The sequence below is a fragment of the Typopeltis vanoorti genome, chromosome 12, assembly GCF_054136105.1.
Source record: "Typopeltis vanoorti isolate ZY-2024b chromosome 12, IOZ_Tvanoo_1.0, whole genome shotgun sequence".
Classification (NCBI taxonomy): domain Eukaryota; kingdom Metazoa; phylum Arthropoda; class Arachnida; order Uropygi; family Thelyphonidae; genus Typopeltis; species Typopeltis vanoorti.
The window spans coordinates 101,909,619-101,930,291 of NC_143560.1; the positions used below are offsets into that span (position 1 = coordinate 101,909,619).

The following is a 20,673-nucleotide window of genomic DNA, read 5'->3' on the forward strand; positions in this document are numbered from 1 at the left end:
TCTTATTTGTAATTATGTTTAGGAGACTTTTGTAAATCATTGTAGCTGCTAGTTATCAAAGACCACTTACTGATAGCAGGACCAAGGTTGCTATGCCCCTTAAGCTATAAGGTTTAAGAGGTACCCCCCCCACCTTTAGTGATTAATTTTTAGATTTTGTAGATTTTCAGAGGCCCTTGTAATGAAACAAGGCTTAGCTGTAGTTGGTCTAGCGTAGGCATAAATTCAACCATGATTGTTAGCATATATGAGAAGAACAAATCTAGGCTGAAAATCATCAAAGCATTGTGGCCAATTACTTCTAAAGTGGATGGCTTAATAAAGAAACAGAGTTCAGCAAGTTTAAGAAAAACAATTAAATTAAAGATGCCAAGAAACTGCATGCTTGGTTACATTCATCCTTTATCCAAGTGTAAGTAAACAAAGTTTGCATGTGACATCACTTCATGACTGGGTTACTTATACGAGGGTGGTCTGAAAAGTTCTCAGCTTAATAATGAAAAAACTAATTTATAATTTAAAAATGATTTTTATTTTTCAACATAATCTCCCTTAAGACTAATACATTTATTCCAGCGATGCTCCAGAGCACCATTATCCCGTCCATGTAGTGGTTCTCAGTAAGATCTGCAAAATATCCCTCTATAGCTGCAATCACCTTTTGATTCGAAGAAAAATGCTGACCAGCGAGGAAGAGATAGAAGTCAGAGGGAGCGAAAGCTGGGGAATAGGGTAGGTGTTCCAATAATTCATAGTGCAGATCCCTTAATTTTCCCAATGCCAAAACACCTTTGTGGGCAGGTGTATTGTCCTGATGAAGGATGATTTTTTTCTTCTGCAAACCGGGTCTTTTCTCAAGAATTTTTTTGTCAAGTGTGGTTAAAAGATCGGAATAATATTCCCTGGTTATTGTTTTACCCTTTTCAAGATAATTGATAAACAAAATGCATATAGCATCCCAAAACACCAATGCCATGACCTTTCTTGCTGATGAAACCGAATTTGTCTTCTTCGGTGCTGAACAACCGGCTTCTGTTCCACTGTTCTGACTGCTGTTTGGATTCTGGTGTGTTTGTAATGGTGAATCCAAGTCTCATTCATAGTATAAATCAATGCACAAAATCAGTTTTATTCTTGTTAAAACACTCCAAGCACTGTTCAGAGATTTTCATGCGAGTAGGTTTTTGATCTGCACGGCACCCATCTTGTGCAAAGCTTTTTCATTTGCAATTCTTCTTACAAAATATATCCTACATATTCTTTTGAAATGCCTGTAGTCTCAGCAATTTCATGCACTTTGACTCACTGGTCATCCAATACCATATGGTGCACTTGATCAATGATTTCTGGTGTTGTCCACTTTTTGGGTGTCCTTCACATGGATCATCTTCAAGTGTGGTATGGCAACATTTAAACTCAGCAGCCCATTTCTTAATTGTCAAAAAGGAGGGAGAAGAGTCCCCATAAACTTTTATGAACTTTGAATGAATTTCTTCTGGCGTTAAACCTTCTTTTACAAAGAATTTTATAACTGCACGATACTCAATTTTATCCATTTCAAGGGATACAGACAACACTTTTGCTTCAGGCAGCTGTATAAAACAAACTACTTGATAGAATGACTTCCAATTTCACATGGATGTTTATGACAGATGTACCAACTTAGAAAAAATAAATCTTGCCGATAGTGTTGCCATCTATGGTCAAGGCTGAGAACTTTTCAGACCACCCTCGTATATAAAGGCTAAAAATTTCACATCAATTGCTGTAGTATCCCATAACACAATGCACATATCTTTACGGAGATGTATAATGCTATGCATTATGGGAAGGACAACTATCCAGACTAGTTTCAATTTTTGGGGTCTCATCAGTGGCAGCCAGAGTTGAAGGTTGAAGTAATGTACAAGTCATCTTTCCACAGGTATCACACCTTATTACTAAAATAATCTGGATTAGAGATGGCTGTTGAAAGTTTTGTCAACCTTTGGTACCATTTCTGGGTCTTGATCCCACTGATGAGACCTAAGTAAAGGTCGAAACCAGTCTGGGTAGTGGCCCTTCCCATAATGTCCTTATGGACATTATACATGTCCATAAGGATATGTGCATTGCATTATGGGATACTACGGCAATCGATGTGAAGTCATTAGCCTCTATATATAAGTAGCCCATACGCGAAGTGACTTCACAAGCAAACTTCGTTTGCTTACATTTGGATAAAGGATGAAACCAAGAATATAATTTCTTGGCACCTTTAATTTATAGCATAACTAAGTGAAAAAACTTTCAACAAATAAAAACAATTACTGGATGCTCTTAGCCCATCAGAGTAAATGGAATCTTACAGAGATATTTATATGTTTGTGTAGTGCTCCATGTGACCGACCTTGCTTTTTTATTAAATCTGATCAACTTTATGCAAAGGGGGGGGGGGCTTCAAAAGTCCACGAGTTACACAGACAACTTAGCTTAAGGTGTACAAGAAGTGAAATTGTTGAGTGATTTCAAATATAGGGGCAAATATTGCAAAAGTCATAAGGATTATGAACACAATACTACAATAATCTTCTTCCACAAAATTTAGCTTCCTGGTTGGTTGAATGAACAGGGTTTCTAAGGATGTTTGTAAATGTCTTATGAGAGAGAGAGAGAGATGACTTTTGTGGTCTACTATAACATCAACACTTTGTTTATTAGAAGCTTAAAGTGGTTTAAAAAAGTACAGGTTTAGTCTCTAGACTAAAGTTGCCAGCCTGGTTGGCCGAGTGGTTAGCATATCCATCCTACAGCCAAAAGGCTGTGGATTCGAATCCCGCCGTGGGCATGGATGTTTGTGATTGTCTGTGAAAATACTAGTGGTGGTGATGGTCGGCAGTAGATGGCATTGGTATAGATGATGAAAGTAGTTGGTGGATGTGGTGAAGATGGAGAGTTGTGGTGTAGGTGCCCTCTCTCTCGATGAGTCTTTGGACTCCCTGGAGGTGTAATAATAATAATAATTACCAAAACTATAGCCTATTCTTCAGTACTGATGTGCTAGGGCCCCCCCCCATAATAATACGTGTTAAAAAGATGATATAGCATCAGCAGCCTCAATAATGATTTTCTTTTTTTCTTCTTTTTAATACAAATATTATTATTACTACTACGTAACACCTCCAGGGAGTCCAAAGACTCATCGAGGGAGGGCACCTATTCTACAACTCTCTGTCTCCACCACTCAAATCCACCAACCACAAGAACCGCAACTACCTTCATCATCTACACCAACGCTATCTACCGCCGACCACCACCACCACTAGTATTTTCACAGACAATCACGAACATCCATGTCTATGGTAGGATTCGGACCTGCAGCCTTTTGGCTGGAGAGCAGATACACTAAACACTTGGCCAACCAGGCCGGCTAAGATATGCTTCAGACATTAACAGTAATTTGAAGTAGCATTATTTAAGCACAAAAACCATGTATCTCTATTCTTCCTAAATGTCTCATATATTAAAGAGCAATATCTTTTTGTTTAACTTCTCTACAAGCCAAGATGGATGAAATAGTGAGACCAACTTGCACTTCTTATCCATGTTATTCAATAGGTACAGAATCATATGTTTGGGGGTTAATTTTTTGTTATAAAAAAAATGCACTCAGATCTATAACCAAAAATTTTTGCAATATTCTATTTGACTATGAAAAGATTGTAGAAGTATGTCTGGATTCAGACTTTGATAAAAGGAAAAGATTTATTATTTCAAAGAATAATCAGATTCAGAGTAATGGATTTGGTGGGGCATCAACACTGCTGCTGCTGAATGGTCATCATCATCATCAAATTCCTGGTATATAACCTCAAGGGGTATACAGGATATGATAGTACTACATGAAAAATTTACATCATTACTAACTTCATAAAAATATGTTAAAATTATCTGCAAATTATCTTCAAATCAGCCTGTTACCTGTCAAGACTCCAATATTATCAGATCTTATATTTCTGTCTTCTAAGACACTTTTTACGGTATCAATCCACCTATATCTTGGTCTTCTTCTAGGTCTTTTTCCTACCAACCTGGCAAAGAACACTTGTTTTGCTAATCTTTCCTTTCCATTCTGTTTAAGTGAGCAAACCACCTCAGATTAGCTCTGCTAGCACATTCCTGAATGCCGACAATGTCAAGTTCTTTCCTAATATCCTAGTTTTTAATATGATATTGCATTGATGCCATATGTTCATACCCCTAATTTTTCTCAGGACTCTCATATCTTCAGTCTCTAGTCTTTGGTCAAGTGTTTTGCTTCTGACCCATAAGTTAAAATTGGTTTGAACACTGTCTTGTATACAGCTAATTTAGTGTTTTGGCTAATTTTTCTCTTATTCCATATAAATTTATTCATTTGACTTCCTACCATACCAGCTTTGTCGATTCTGTTGTCTATTTTCATATTTAATTTACCACCTTCACTAAAAATCGTGATTAAGTAGCTGAAATGTTTTACTTGTTATATAGGTTTTCCATTCACAATGCAGTTGATATTTTGAATGTTTCTGCCTATTTTCATTGTCTTTGTCTTTTTAATGCTGACCTTCTTAACATATCAACAGTTATTGAATTTAGTTGGGGAATCTTGCAGACTAGTAGAGGATTTATTTAGAAGTATAACAACATCTGCATAAAGCAAAGAGCTGAGATTAACATCTCCAATTTTGTTATCAGGTTTAATACCACTTTCCTTCATAATGTGATCCATATAGATAATGTACATCTCACACCAGATTTAACATTAAACCATCTTCCTGTACTTCCTTCAATTCTGATTGCTGACTTACAACTCAAATAAAAACTAAGTATTGCTTGATATAATGATCCATTGGCACCATATAACTGTAGCATACTGAATAGCTTCTCTCTTGGCACCTTGTCCTATGCCTTTTCCAGATTGACAAAACTTAAATACAGATCTTTGTTATATTCCCATGATTTCTCAACTATCTGTTGTAAAGTGAAAATCTGATCCTGACATCCTCTATTTGGCCTGAATCCACTTGTTCTTAACCAAAATTCTTTTCCACAATCCTTCTCAGCTATTTCTCAAGTATACTTGCATATATCTTACAAGGAACACTCAGTAATGAAATACCTCTGTATCCTATCTTTTAGTGTTACATGGTGATCAGCATTCATTTTAGAAATTATAGACTTTACAACCGTGTTATAAATAACTCTTTTAATTTTCGGACGTTTTGATCTTCATATCAAGTTCATCATCTGGAGTGTATACAAATACACAAGCACAAGCTGAGTTACATTAGATTCAGTGAGTAAAGAAACAATGAATTTGATCACAGGTTATTCCACTGGCATAACCTCTAGTGAAAAAAAAAAAAAATATATATTATTTAGAAACTACATCAAAGCTAAATTCTATTTGAGATAACATGAGAAAACATTCTTTCTTATAGATAGTCTTCTTTCAGTAACAATGATGTCCTATTTTTAGCATTACAATTGTCATTTTTGATTTAGGATTCTGGATTACCTACAGTCCTGTTTATAGTTAACTCTTAGAGAGAGAGAGAGGTTCTGTGGGTCGAATATGTACCTTCCATATGCTTGGGATTTTTTGACCATTATTATTGTTCCGATTGGGGTGGCTGATAAGAACCTCACAAGCTTCCAATTTACGTTCATACCATGTTTTGGTGTGATGTAAACAACTGGTGCTTTTCCAGTCTATTCTATGTAAAGTGTTCAGGGCATGGTCAGAAAGGCCAGCTTCACCATAGTTGTTATATTTAATGTGTCGTTTATTTTCCTTTTGTCTGATAGGAATTGTGCAAAAAACTAAAAAACCAACAGACATATTCAAATTTCCCCACAGTCAACAGCAACAACCAACCAGAAGAAAGAAGAAACAGGAGCCACCAATCGCTGGCAGGTAACAGTAACGTAGTCAACCTATCAAAAACCATGCCTTAAACAAAGACGAACTCTCACTACTCAACAAAGGTCTAAATTTTGCCATAGCACCCAAATCAATAAACAAACTGGATTTTATATGTAATATTGAAAGAGGCTTAAGGTTCATCCCAAATAATATAGCAGACAAAATATGTTTAGAAACCGCCAACATTCTTATAAATCATAAGAAAACAATAACAAGTAACCTAACGAAACATGAATTAATGGCAGTGAAATCATTAAAATCAAATCCGAACATCGTGATAACTAGAGCCGATAAAGGAAGTGCTACCATCATTCTAAACTGACCCACCTATTTGGAAAAAAAATCTGCTAGTCTCGGACAATAATACATACCAACGTGTTAACTATGACCCAACCAACAGAATTAAAAAGGGAAACAGAGAAACTACTTAAATCTATTACTACATGGCCTGAAGACACAGTCAAAAAACTACTACCACACTACGCTTGTTCCCCAAGAATTTACGGTCACCAAAAATACACAAACAAAACACATCACTACGGCCAATAGTCGAAGGTATAGACAGCCCGAATTATCACCTAGCTAAGAAATTAGCGGCATCCCTCAAGGAGTTGGTAGGTCATTCCCCCTCCTATATCAGAAACACACATCACCATCATGCATATTAAGGATTTAGGCCTGTTCTGGCCTTAGAAGTCATTGTTGAATCGTTTAAGAGGACGTTCTGGTTTTCTTTTTCCTAATGGCTTGTACTTTAAGGCTTGCTTTGGTAATCTTTCTGTTTACAACACTTCATAAACATAATCAAAGACATTAGATTAGAAAAAGATGATTTATTAGTCAGTTTTGACATCTCTGCCCTCTTTAGGAATGTCCCAATCAATGACACAATACTTCTTTCACAGAACAAATTCCCTCCAGATATCACAGCACTCTTTAAGCATGTATTATGTTCTGGCTATTTTGTTTGGCAAAACGCTTTCTACCTACAAAAAGAAGCCACAGCCATTGGCTCGCCATTATCTTCCCATATTGCTAACTTTTATATGGAACATTTTGAGCAACATGCCCTAGATTTTCGCGATCTGGTCCCATGGCTGCCAGACACTAGACACTTTCCTTTGCCATCTAAACAAACAACACAAACGCATACAATTCACAATTGAGATTGAAAAACACAACACACTTCCGTTTCTAGATACACGTCTTCCCTCTGGCAGTCTTTCCTTCACTGTGTACTGGAAACTGACACATACTGGCCAATATATACACATAAACTCCTACTACTACCACCCAACACAAAAACTAGGTATCATTAATACTCTAAAAAACAGGGCTTTGAAAATCAGCTCCAATGAACAATCTCTGAAAGTTGAATTTAAAATTATCAGCAATACTTTTCTAAAAAATGGATACAGCCAAAACACTATTAACAAAATTTTCTACAAGACCTCAATAAAAAAAAAACAAGATAAACCAGACTACAATAAAACTATAACCATTCCTTACATTAAAGGACATCAGATAAAATAAACAGAATACTACAATACAACCTCAAAGCAACCTTTAAACCTCCTACAAAACTAAAAAGCTTACTCAACTCATCCAAAGACCCACTCCCTCTGCTGGCCCACCCTGGAGTATACCATATTTACTGCACCTGTAATATACCATATATAGGGGAAACAGGATGCACAATTCCTATCAGACAAAAGGAACATAAACGACACATTAAATATAACAACTATAGTGAAGCTGGCCTTTCTGACCATGCCTTGAACACTTTACATAGAATAGACTGAAAAAGCACCAGTTATTTACATTGTACCAAAACATGGTATGAACACAAATTTAAGAAAGCCTGTGAGATTCTTATCAATCACCTCAATCTGAACAATAATGATGGTCAAAAAATCCCAAGCATATGGAAGGTACATATCCGACCCATGGAACCTCTCTCTCTAAGAGTTAACTATAAACAGGACTGTAGATAATCCAAAATCCTAAATCAAAAATAACAATTGTAATGCTAAAAATAGGAAATCATTGTTACTGAAAGAAGACAATCTATAAGAAAGAATGTTTTCTCATGTTATCTCAAATAGAATTTAGCTTTGATGTAGTTTCTAAATAATTATTTATTTATTTTTTTTTCACTAGGTCAAGCCAGTAGAATAAACTGTGATCAAATTCATTGTTTCTTTACTCATTATATGTAATGTAACTCAGCTTGTGCTTGTGTATTTGTATATACTCCAGATGATGATCTTGATATGAAGATCAAAAAGTAGGGAAATTAAAAGAGTTATTTATAAAACGGTTGTAAAGTCCATAATTTCCAAAATGAAATACCTCTGTAATTCTCACATTCAGTTTTATTTTCCTTTTTTATGAGCTCTACTGCAATCATCTGGAATTCGTCCCTCTGTCCAGGCCTTCTTAAAATATGCAGTGCAACCACTATAAGACATTTATACCACCATACTTCAGCATTTCTGGTCAAATATCGTCTACTCTTGCTGCCTTTCCACATTTCATGCTTTTGATGGAACATACATGATTGTTTCAAGTATGGAACATATCCATACTTGAATCTCTTCAAGTATGGATATGTGTTCCTGACTGCATGCCTGGTCAATGTTTTTACCACTGCGCTGTCATCACTGCCTGTTTCATTTAGCAATTTTTCAAAGTAATTACTCCATACTTCAAGGATATCTTTTTCTCCTGTTTTCATGTCACCTTTATCATCTCTAATTCCTTTTACAGCGCTCTTTCTTCCATTCCTAAGCTTCTTCAACAACCTCCAGAATATTTTGCCACTTTCTTGATATTTATTTTCTATGTTCTTGCCAAAGTCCTCCCATGACATTTGTTTAGCTAGTTTTACACAGTGTTTAGCTTTCTTACATTTGTCTCTGTATTCTCTAAGAGCACAAGCTGACTTATTTGCCAGGAACTTTTAGTATGCTTTCTTCTTTTCCTTTGCTGTCTCTTTTACTTCCTGTGTCCATCATAGAGTTCTGATTTTTCTATCCTTGCAGACAACACACACCACATGCCTCTCTGGCTGAATCAATCACTGTTTTCTTTGGGGCTTACCACTGAATCTCAAAGATTTGGTTCCTGTTCTCAAACTCTATCATTTTTTCTTCAATAATGTTTGTGTATTTTAGTCTACAGTTCACACCTGAGAGCGCTTAACTCATTTGCTTTAAAACTTTCTTACATGTTATTCTTTTCAATATGAAGTTTAATTTTATCCTGCTCGAGACTAAATGGTGATAATTTCCAATTTCAAATCCTCTGTACACTAGTGTCTAGAGAGAAAACCAGGGAGAAAACATCACTATCAACAATAACATAGTCAATGAGACTTTTCTTATTCTTTGCCTCCTCTCTCATTTGAATTTGTAGACATTTTTACGTTGGAACATTGTGTTAGTAATAACCAGTCCATCCTGAGTAGAAATCCAACAGGTATTTGCCATTAGCTTTGCTCTTTTATCCAAATTTTCCCAAAATATATGTTTGTCTCACAATCATTTCCTACTCTGCTATTTAGATCCCCAACAAGGACCAACTTTTCCTTTTTCATTGTGTCAGCTGCTTTCTCTAAAGCCTCAAAAAATTCCTCCACTTCTACCTTAGTAGAACCTTCTGTGGGACCATAGGCACAAATAAGTCTCATTGTCCAGTTCCAAATTCTTATATTTGCCCACATCACTCTACTTGAAACCACCTGTCATTGAAGAAGATTAGCCTCATATTTAGTGTTAAATACTATGGCTACTCCTTTTCCTTGATTGTCATTTCCTGAATATAACATTTTATATTTATTGTTCAGAAAGATCTCACCCGTTTTTGCCTTTTTTGTTTCAGTCACCCCTATTATGTTGATCTGGTACTTATCCAATTCCTCAGCTAGCTCCATTTCTTTGCCATTCAGGCTTCTTATGTTGATAGTACCGATCTTGAACTCTGGTGATGTTGAATTGGGGTTGGTTTTAGAATTTGTTCCAGTAGCTGACTTTTCGCTGTTTGCCCTGGTTCCCTGGCAAAAACAACGGGGGTCTTGTTTAACTGGGCGACACCCCAGCCGGCATGAAATTTTATCGTGTTATACCATCATTTGATATTTTGGTAAGCCAATAAGAATATAATTTGGTCAGCTAAATCCCAAATTGTCGGCACATCCTCATTCGTTCAGTATCGAGGTAAATACCTAACAGGTTGCACCACGAGAAGGTGAGGATTGGACATTAGGTCAGAAGCCCTGGTCAGTTCTCCGCATTCCTTTAAAGGCTATGTGGAAGGCTCCTCTCAGTTATATAGCTATGACCCTTAAGCACCTCCTGCTAAATGGTGAGAAGAGTAATCATTAGGTACTGGTCTGGGAAGTCGTTAAATAGGAAAACATTATATCAAAAAAAGAATATATGTGGAATCATAAGTTGAGTAATTATGATGAATCTTCATAGTCAACTAACCATCATCACCTTGGGTTGACGAACTGTGCAGAAAAGAAGTCGACAGAGCATAGGAATTGATAAGGAAGCATCTGACCCAAGCAATGCACAACTCGATACTAAGAGCTGAATAGAGTAGCAGTGAAATAGATGACTGGCAAAATCAAGGCAAGCAGTGTTGGAAAAAATTTGATTAAAGAAAATTTTAAAAATTAGGCTAATGGTTAACTAAAATTTTGACAAGCATGGCAAAGAAAGAAAAAGTGCAGTATGAGAGGAAACTGGCAGTCGAGCCAAAGATAACTTAATAGAATTCTTCTGCTAAATTGCAAGCAAGTTATGGGAACATAGTGACCACTGAAAGAGATGTAGCTATGTTATTAATAAACACTTTATCAGTGTACATCATACTGGTGTAAATGATATAGTGCAACATGTTAGGGGATGAACTGATTATTGGTGGATTTTGCTTCAGAAATTAGTAACATATGAGGTGTTGATTGAGTTAGATGTTAAGCAACGTGCAAAAGCATTAGCTATACCTTTGATCTGATTGTTTAATGAAAGTCTTGTGGTAGGAAAGATTCTAAGGAGTGGAAACAAGTCAAAATAATACCACACCACAAGTATGGTTCTAGGACAGAAGTTTCCAATTATAGACCAATCTGTATATCTGCAATTGTAGTCAAGGTATTGGAGAGGTTGGATAGGAATAGGATTGGGTTGATTGACATAGGATTCTTTATGATGGTCAGGAATGGTTTTTTATTATTTAACATCTGACCTCCATGGAGTCAGACTCGTCATATTATAGTTGGTAAAAGATAAGCCTTGTTTTAGCAACCAACTTGCATCATATGAAAAGGCGATAAATGTTTTGGATAAGGGAGATTCACAACAGTGAAATTCTTGAACCTCACAAAGTCAATTGATAGATTACCTCATGATGGGTTAGTATAAAATATGTGGAGGATGGAAATAGATAACAGACTGGTCAAGTAGATTAGCTCTTTGAACAATACAGGGAGCACTGTCACAAAGAAGGTAACCAGTGGCGTTCCTTCCCTAGGGATTTGTTCCTCTGCTATTTAACTTATATGTTAATGGTATTTCACGTGGGTTAACCGAGGATATTCGGTTATTTTCTGATGATGCAAAGTTGGGGAGAATTATAAGGAGCACTACCGATGTTAATTCCACTCAGAAAGATTTGAATAGACTTTTTGCTTGGGCAGATGAGTGGTATTATAGTTTTAATATTAATATGTGCAAGGCGTTGCACTTTAGAGTGCAGAGATATAACACTGTGTAATGTATTGATGGACTGTGCTTCAAGAAGTGGATGAGATTCAGGATCTGGGGGAAATGGTTGAGAGTGGAATGAAGTTTAGAAAGCCATTGTGAGATGTTTAAAAGACTTCACATTGCATTGCTTTTATGATAAGGAGTATGTTGACAAAGCAAGTAGGAATAAGAAGGTGGTTGTGCTACTGTATAAAACACTGGTCAGAACACACACACACACACACACACACACACACACACACACACACACACACACACACACACACACACACACACACACACACACACACATGGATTACTGCTCTAAGATTTGGACTAGTTTTCATTGTGATGTGGAAACAATGAAGAAGGTCCCAAGATAAGTTTGGTAGATAAGCAGAAAAGACGATATAATATAGATGTTTATGTTAGTAAAAGGAAAGAACAAGAGTCTATTCTTGTAGATATTTTAAGGTATGATGAAGAAGGGTGTGAGGAGTAGATTTTACACATGGAGAATTTGCCGAGTGGAATGTTGGAGTGTTAAGGCTCAATATGATAAATATGTTCTTGGCTGAGTGAATCTTCTATGGTAAGTTTGATTCCATTGAGGTTGATGTGATGACAATAACTACAATAATAATTTAAAAACAGTGTTTATTTTATAAACTTCATAGAGTTAATGATCTGAACAATGCTAGTAGTAGTAATAATAATTACAACTTACATTTACATACTGGGGACTCGTGTGTCCACTTGCCATCCGAACTGCATATCCTAATCTTTTCACCATACATCTTGTGTCCTGGTCTACAATGATAATGAACCTCTGAATGAATAATGAAGCTGGAGTTATCAATATATGCACCATTAGGAACATCAGGCTTTCCACAACTAATTACTGAGATAAAAAAGATAATAGGAAAAATTAAAGCATTCAATTCAAATCCAGAATAGCAATATTTATCTCCTAAATCATAATTAGCATATAGAAAATAATAGATACCTTTTTTCATCTAAATGAATATTTATTATTATTATTTTTATTAACATCTAACCTCCATGGAGTCAGACTCATCATGGGAGGTACAACTATCATGCAATGCTCATCCAAATGTGCCTTAAGCAGATTCAATGTGTCTACATTCACAACACACTTAGGAACTGCATTCCACTCACAAATCACTCTCCATGCAAAGAACCTACTCCTCACTCCTCTGCTCACACCCTCCTTATAGAGTTTCCAGTGATGGCCTCTTATTCTAATCCCCCCCCTCTCCCTTTCTATGAAAAATCTCTTCCATGTCAACCCGATAACAAACCCTGACAAGCTTATATGTCTCAATCACATACCCCCCCATTCCTCCTTCATGAGGCTTTGCAATTTACATTCTCTCAATCTGTCCTCATGCTCCACATTCCAAAGACTATGGTACCATAGTCTTTGGAATGTGGAGTTTGGAATTTGGAACTACTGACCACCTTTGTGAATCTTCTCTGAACACTTTCCAACATATCCTCATCATCATCATGAAAATCTAGAACCAAATCTGCATAATAATACATATAAGGCCTGATCAAGGCGTTATACAATGGCATCATAACTTCCCTATTTCTGAATGTCAGGTCTGCATCATTGCCGTAATCCAATGTGAGGTCTTCACAACTTGTGCAATGTGGCCAATGAATTTCAGGTCCTTGTCCACCATCACTCCCAGAGCTTTCATTCCTCTACTTCCTTTAAACTTTCCCCACGAAGTGTATAACTTGCATCCCATTGTTGCTTACCAAACCTCAAAACCTTACACTTTGTAACATTGAACTCATAGTTCCACTTACCTGCCCATTCATGCAATCTATTCAAGTCCTCCTGTAAGCCCAAAACATCTGCTTGACTCTGCAATGCTCTCCCCAATTTTGCCTCATATGCAAACAGTTGCATATCACTAGTTAAGCCTATCCCAATATCATTAACATACAAATTAAACAAAAATGGCCCGAAAACTGATCCCTGCAGTACATCACTATTGACCTCCTTCTTTCAGGATACTGCATCCTTATATACAACTTTCTGATATCTATCTGACAGCAAGTCACTGATCCAACTCAGAAGTCTGTTATCAAATCCCATCTGTTTCAATTTATTTAACAACTTGTTGTGTGGCAGTCCATCAAACACTTCTGCAAAATCTGAGTACACCACTGTATATGCATCTCAGCTGTACAAAGTATTCGTCAACTTGTTATAGTATATAAGTTAGGAAAACACGATTTCCCTTTAACAAACTCATATTGATAATCACAGAGAATACTGCTGTTATCAATCCATTTCTGTATCCTACTGTAATCAATTATAGGCTACATATTAGCCTATAATTTGAAGCAATAGCCTTATCACTGCCTTTATACAGTGGAACAATTTTACCTTCTTTCCACTCCATTGGAACCTATGCTATTGTAAGACTCTTATTAAACAGGTATGCCAATGCTACTGAAAATTCCCTGGAACATTTCCTTAAGATATATGGTGATATGTCATCAAATCCTATCACCTTATTGACATCGAGGTTATTTATTTATTTCCTCAAACTAACAATAACAAATCTTACACTAACAATTAAGCCATCATCTCCTATGTCCTCTACACTTAAGTTTCTCATGATTTCACCTCAATGAGGATGAAACACCCTCATAAATTGATCACTGAATACCTCAACGATGTCTTCTGCAGTAGTTACCATTCTACCATTTTCATCCATTAACATTATCTTAATATGACCATTCTTCCTTCTACTTGCCACATATCTAAAAAAACTCCAGGATTTTCTTCACCTGATTTGCCAATTTCTGCTCATACTGCACTTTTGTTTTCCTTAAACTGAGTCAGTCTCCTGAGTTGTTCTTTATACTTTTCATGTAACTGATTATTACCATTATTCATCCCGTACTGTCTCCAAAGTCCCTTTTTCCAGATTTCATGCTTAAGCCCTCATTCATCCATTTTACATTCTACGTTATTCAGCCTTTCAGCCTTCAGAATAGATTCACATGCATTGATGCTGTTATGTATTTCTTTGTCAATTCCCAAGCAGCATTTATTTCCTTACTACTCAACTTCTCATTTCATGCTATGCTCCAAGCTGTTTCCTAAGCTTGTCATAATCACCAGCCTTATAATTCCATATATATCCTTTCCTCACAGAAATCTGCATATGGCTAGCTACAGGTGATCATTTCATGATCATTCTCACCAACTGGAGGAAATCGTGAAACCCCACTCACAATTACCTCCTCTGATGAAATGATCATATCTAAAACCTTTGATCCTCGCGTGCCCTCCGTTACATGCTGCCCGAGACAATTAAGCACTTTGAAATTCATTGTCTTATTCCCAAATGCAATCTCTTCATTCCAAACTATACCCTTATAATGAAATCATCCTTAATAATTACCCTTTGTTCACTAATTCAAGTTGTTTATACATTTCTTCATCATCACCCTCCACATTTCCTGGCCTATAGCAACTTCCTACTGAATATATCTTCCTGTCAGCCTCCACATTGCCTCATAACCATTGCCACTATTTCCCTCTTTCATGTCTACCTTCGTCGTCATCCGGTAGCATCCTCTAAAAAGAGGGGGTTGCAGCAGATGAGCAGCTCTTCTCCATTTCTCTCGGTCTGTTTCCTCCATCATTCTTAAACCAGTCCATTCCACGATGTCATTAAACCATTCTTTGATTGGCCTTCCACGTCTCCTCGTCCCTTCAACTTTCCCTTATAATATAGTTCTTGTCAGATGTCCCGAGGAACCTCTCTGAAGATGTCCTGCAAATCTGGTCTTTCTTTGCATTATGTTCTTAAGCAGTGTTCTTTCCATCCCAACTCTTCTTAAAACTTCTTGATTTGATATTCTCTCTGTATAGTTAATCTTTTCCATCCTTCTATAACACCACATTTCCAATGCATTAATTCTTTCCAATCTCTCTTTCTGAGTGTCCATGACTCACTTTCATAACTTGCAATACTCCAGACTGTTGCTTCAACTATTTCAATTCTCACACCTATTTTAATATTCTTATTTATTAAAATTCTCTTCATTTCCATAAATGTCGAATTAGCTTTTAGGTAAAGCTAATTTCTAATGTCCAACTCTGAAGTTCCTTTCTTTGAGATCCAACTACCTAAATATTGAAATCTTTTCACTTCTTCTAAAATCTTTCCTCCACATCTTATTTTTGCATTGTCTCCTTTTTTACTGCCCATTATCATTATCTTAGTCTTCTTTGTGTTAATCCCAATTCCGTACTCTTTACAGGAGTTTTCAATTCTCTGAACAATTTATCATCATCATCATCAAATTCCTGCCATGTACCCTCAAGGGGGTGTACAGGATATGATAGTACTACATGAAAAAATTACATCATTACTAACTTTCTATCTACAATTTTCCTCCAAATCAGTCTGTTACTTGTCAAGACGCCAACATTATCAGATCTTATATTTCTGTCGTCTAAGGCACTTTGTACCGTATCAATCCACCTATATCTTCCTCTGGGTCGTTTTCCTGCCAACCTGGAAGAACACTTGTTTTGCTAATCTTTCCTCTCCCATTCTATTTAAGTGACCATACCACCTGAGACTAGCTCTGCTAACGCATTCCTGGATGCTGACAATGTCAAGTTCTTTCCTAATATCCTCGTTTTTAATATGATATTGCCATTGATGCCATCTGTTCACGCCTATAATCTTTCTCAGGACTCTCATATCTGCGGTCTCTAGTCTTTGGTCAAGTGTTTTACTTCTAACCCAGCTATATCTTCCTCTGGGTCGTTTTCCTGCCAACCTGGAAGAACACTTGTTTTGCTAATCTTTCCTCTCCCATTCTATTTAAGTGACCATACCACCTGAGACTAGCTCTGCTAACGCATTCCTGGATGCTGACAATGTCAAGTTCTTTCCTAATATCCTCGTTTTTAATATGATATTGCCATTGATGCCATCTGTTCACGCCTATAATCTTTCTCAGGACTCTCATATCTGCGGTCTCTAGTCTTTGGTAAAGTGTTTTACTTCTAACCCAGCTCTCAGATCCATAAGTTAAAACTGGTTTGAATACTGTCTTGTATACAGCTAATTTAGTATTCCGACTAATTTCTCTCTTATTCCATATGAATTTATTCAGTTGACTTCCAACCATACCAGCTTTGCTGATTCTGTTGTCTATTTCTATATTGAATTTACCATCTTCACTAAAAATTGTGCCTAAGTAGCTAAAATGTTTTATTTGTTCCACAGGTTCTCCATTGACAACACAGCTGACATTTTCAATGATTTTGCCTATTTTCATTGTCTTTGTCTTTTTATTGCTGACCTTCATACCATATCTTTGTACCATATCATTCCATACTTCATACAATATCATTGTAATCCATTTTCCTTATCTCCCATTGCCACTACATCATCTGCACACCGTAAGTTATTGATGATTCCTCCATTAATTTTTATTCCTTCTTTTTCATCCTCAAGTTTCTGTTCACTATAAAGGTTAAATAATAATGGTGATCCACATCTACCTTATGTGGACATAATTCCCCTGCTATTGTCAGCAGCACCCCCCCCCCCCCTTCTTGCCTTTTCCATCCTTGCAAAAAATACTGTATCCTTCCATTTCTATTCCCATTGGAATATCATCTTCATTTAACCATATTTCACTTATTTCAATGACTTGGGGGCAAATAAACTCAATCAGTGAAACCATTTCATATCCCTTATTTCTGATACCTCTGGCATTTGTAAACAAACACAACAGTTCATTTTTAGGTCCTATCCAAGTCACATGTTGGTTATGATTTCTCTATCACACCTGCCCTTGCCCAATCACCTTTATCATCATTTACCACATATATCCACTCAGTTTTAACTCCCCCACCCACATCATAATATATTCCGTCTTCATACATACATACATACATTCACTGCCACTTTCAACATCCACTCCCCCTGTCCCCGGACTCCCCCCCTGTTTCTCTTTCATTCCCATTCTTTCTTTGTCTCTCACACTACTACTGTTTCCAATGCCAAGCACTTCTGTCTCTTCAATTCTGCTCTCCTGATATTTTCACTTCATCTCTTACTTCTGATCTCTTGCATGCATCACATTGTCCTGTACTTCCATCTAGCAACACTTTCTCCAGTGCACTCAACTCCAAAGTCTTTCAAATGCAACTGATCATGCCTATGTAATTCCCCTCTTCCCTCAAACACATGCCATACATCCACAAACTGTACTCCCTTCTCCTCACACAGCTCTGCCAGTACACCATTTATGATTTTGGCTCTCCGTCTCAACTCATTTTTTTCATACTCAGCAACACACCGACAACCTTTTCCACTACACTGTTATCATTCACTCTTCTCAATAACCTCTCGATATTCACCCTCACATGCTCCTTATGTCCACTTAGATCATTTGTCCCCACAACCACCACTAATTGTCTTGCTCATTCCTTCCTCATGTCCTACTCATTCTCCCTCCTGGATAGCAGACCTTATGGATTCCCTCCTTAATTAATCCTCTAACTATGGAATTTAGGCACCTGCTTTACTGCAGATGGAAAGCAAGATAAAGAAATAAAAATAAGAACAGCCATAGCTAACGATGCATTCTGGAAAAATAAAGATCTGCTTAGAAGTTCTGTGAGTATCGAGACAAAGAAAAGAATGATAAGAACATTAGTGTGGTCAATTTTCACATATGGAAGTGAGACCTGGATATTCAAGAAGAGAGTAAGGCAACAGATAATGGCCTTTGAAATGTGGTGCTATAGGAGAGCTCTGAAAATCTCATGGACAGAACATGTGAACAAATACAGATGTCCTACAGAGAATGAGAACACAGAGATCTTTATTACAGGAAATGATCCAGAGAAAGATGAGATTGGCAGGACATGTACTGAGAGGTTCAGCAGGACATGTACTGAGAGGTTCAGCAGGACAGAGGATACTAACAGTTTTAGAAGGAAACATTATGGGAAAAGGATCAAGAGACAAAAAACGAAGGACATGGCTTGAAGATATAAGATCATGGACAGGATCACATGGCTATGTAGAAACAAAAAGGAAAGCCACCAACAGAGAGAACTGGAAGGACATGGTGCTGCAACCTCTCACTAAGGAAGCTACATGAAGAAAGAAATAAAAGAACTATGGAATCTCCATACACTGCTATCCTGGAATCACTCGTCACCTTTTTTACCATTTTTTCTTTCATAAAAGGACTTTTACTTTATTTTTCTCTTTAGTGATTGGTACTTTGCAACTTTCTTTTTTAATTCATGATCCTGATTAAAATAACAATTTTAAATCATTACTCAAAGAAAGACAGAAAAGTATAACCAAATTCTAATAAAAATGAGAAATGGAAATCAACAGATACATCAGCTTAGATATTATATGTTACTATAATAAACAGAATCCCAATGAATAATCTGTATTCAATCTCATAATCTACTGAAAATTTTGTCTTTAAATTTCAAATCTATAACTGTAATTCAATTTTGAGCTGAATCATTTTTTTTTAAAATTTATTATTTGAAAATTCTGACTATTTATACATCCAAATAAAAATTTCATATCACTTACATTGAGGTTTATATTTATATTTGCAGGATGATTTAAATACTTAACTGCTATTGTGTGGAAAGAATAATGATTGTGAATTTAATGTTGCAAAATGTGCAGTTGTGCACTTTGGGTTGAAAAGGTTACATAGCGTGTATCACATTGGTAGTATTCGATTGCGCGAAATTGATGAGGCTATGGACTTAGAAGTAATGGTGGATAGAGAGTTGAATTTCGGAGGGCATACTGTAAACATTGGTAAAATAGTTCAAAGGATTACTTGGTTGTTAAAAAACATACTAACAAGTAGAAATAGGGAAGTATAAGGTGTGATTTGGCCACATCTTGACTACTGTGCACAGATTTGGTCACCTGGTTTTCTTGGGGATCAGAAGGTGGAGGAATGGATTCAGAGACAAGTGACTAAGCTGGTGATGGTCTGTGGAATGCTTCCTATGAGAATAGATTGAAGATGTGTGGGTTGTAGAGTTTAGTTGATAAGCGGAAATGAATAGAGAGAACTAGTGTGGGTCACCCTTGGAAGTTATATAAGAGCATGATTAATAAGGACGTACAGACTAGATTTTTTGCTTGGAGAATGGTGAACGTAGTGAGTGAAATGGATTCCAACGTTAGCTGTGAGTGCTCTGACAGTGAATGAGTTTCAGGAGAGGTATAACAGATATCGAAAGTTTTTCATTTGGTTATACTATAAATTAAAGATGCGAAAAAAATCATATTCTTGGTTTAATCCTTTATTCAAATGTTAAGCAAGTGTAATACTCTGGATCAGAAAAACTTTCACCATCTAACTCTGATCCAGAGTACTTGAATAGTAAGGTGATACACCTTTTCACTACTTGTATATGGGAAATATATGACTTCTGCATTACTTCAACCTTGATATCTAAAAAAAAAAAAAAAAAGATAAGCTGGTGTGAGTTTGTTTGTTTGTTTGGTGCATATTTTGGTTGTTGGTCATTAGAATTGCCTAGTGTGTGCTTGTTGATTATGATCTCAAAAAAATGATATCATAGATATGTTAATGTGAAAATAGATATTATACGCGAGTTTTGATCTCTCCTGTAGCATCAGCAGCGTGCTCGTTCAGCAGAGCAGGTAAGACTTGTTTTCGGTAACGCAATTTTTCCGGTAGCGGTCAGAAGGGACAAGGCAGGTCTTGCCCCCCACATTAAAGCTTTCGCCTTGACATGGATTTGCCTTTTGACGATCTCAGTTTTAAAGAACTATTGGTTCTTTTCAGGCATTTAGGCAACATACTAAACACAAAATGGCCCGATAAAATTGGAAAACACCAGGTTCTTGAAGTGGACAGAGGACCTCCAGCCTT

At 36.6% G+C, this 20,673-nt stretch overlaps 1 protein-coding gene across 1 annotated transcript in view; it reads right to left on the reverse strand.

Annotated features, from left to right (window-relative positions):
- The window catches only part of LOC150101079 (P-selectin-like), a 337,168-nt gene that overhangs the window by 112,719 nt on the left and 203,776 nt on the right, over positions 1–20,673 (reverse strand). The window contains exon 12 of the mRNA XM_090401605.1: positions 12,428–12,601. Coding sequence (XP_090257731.1) covers positions 12,428–12,601 — 174 coding nt within the window. The remainder of the gene's footprint in view (positions 1–12,427; positions 12,602–20,673) is intronic.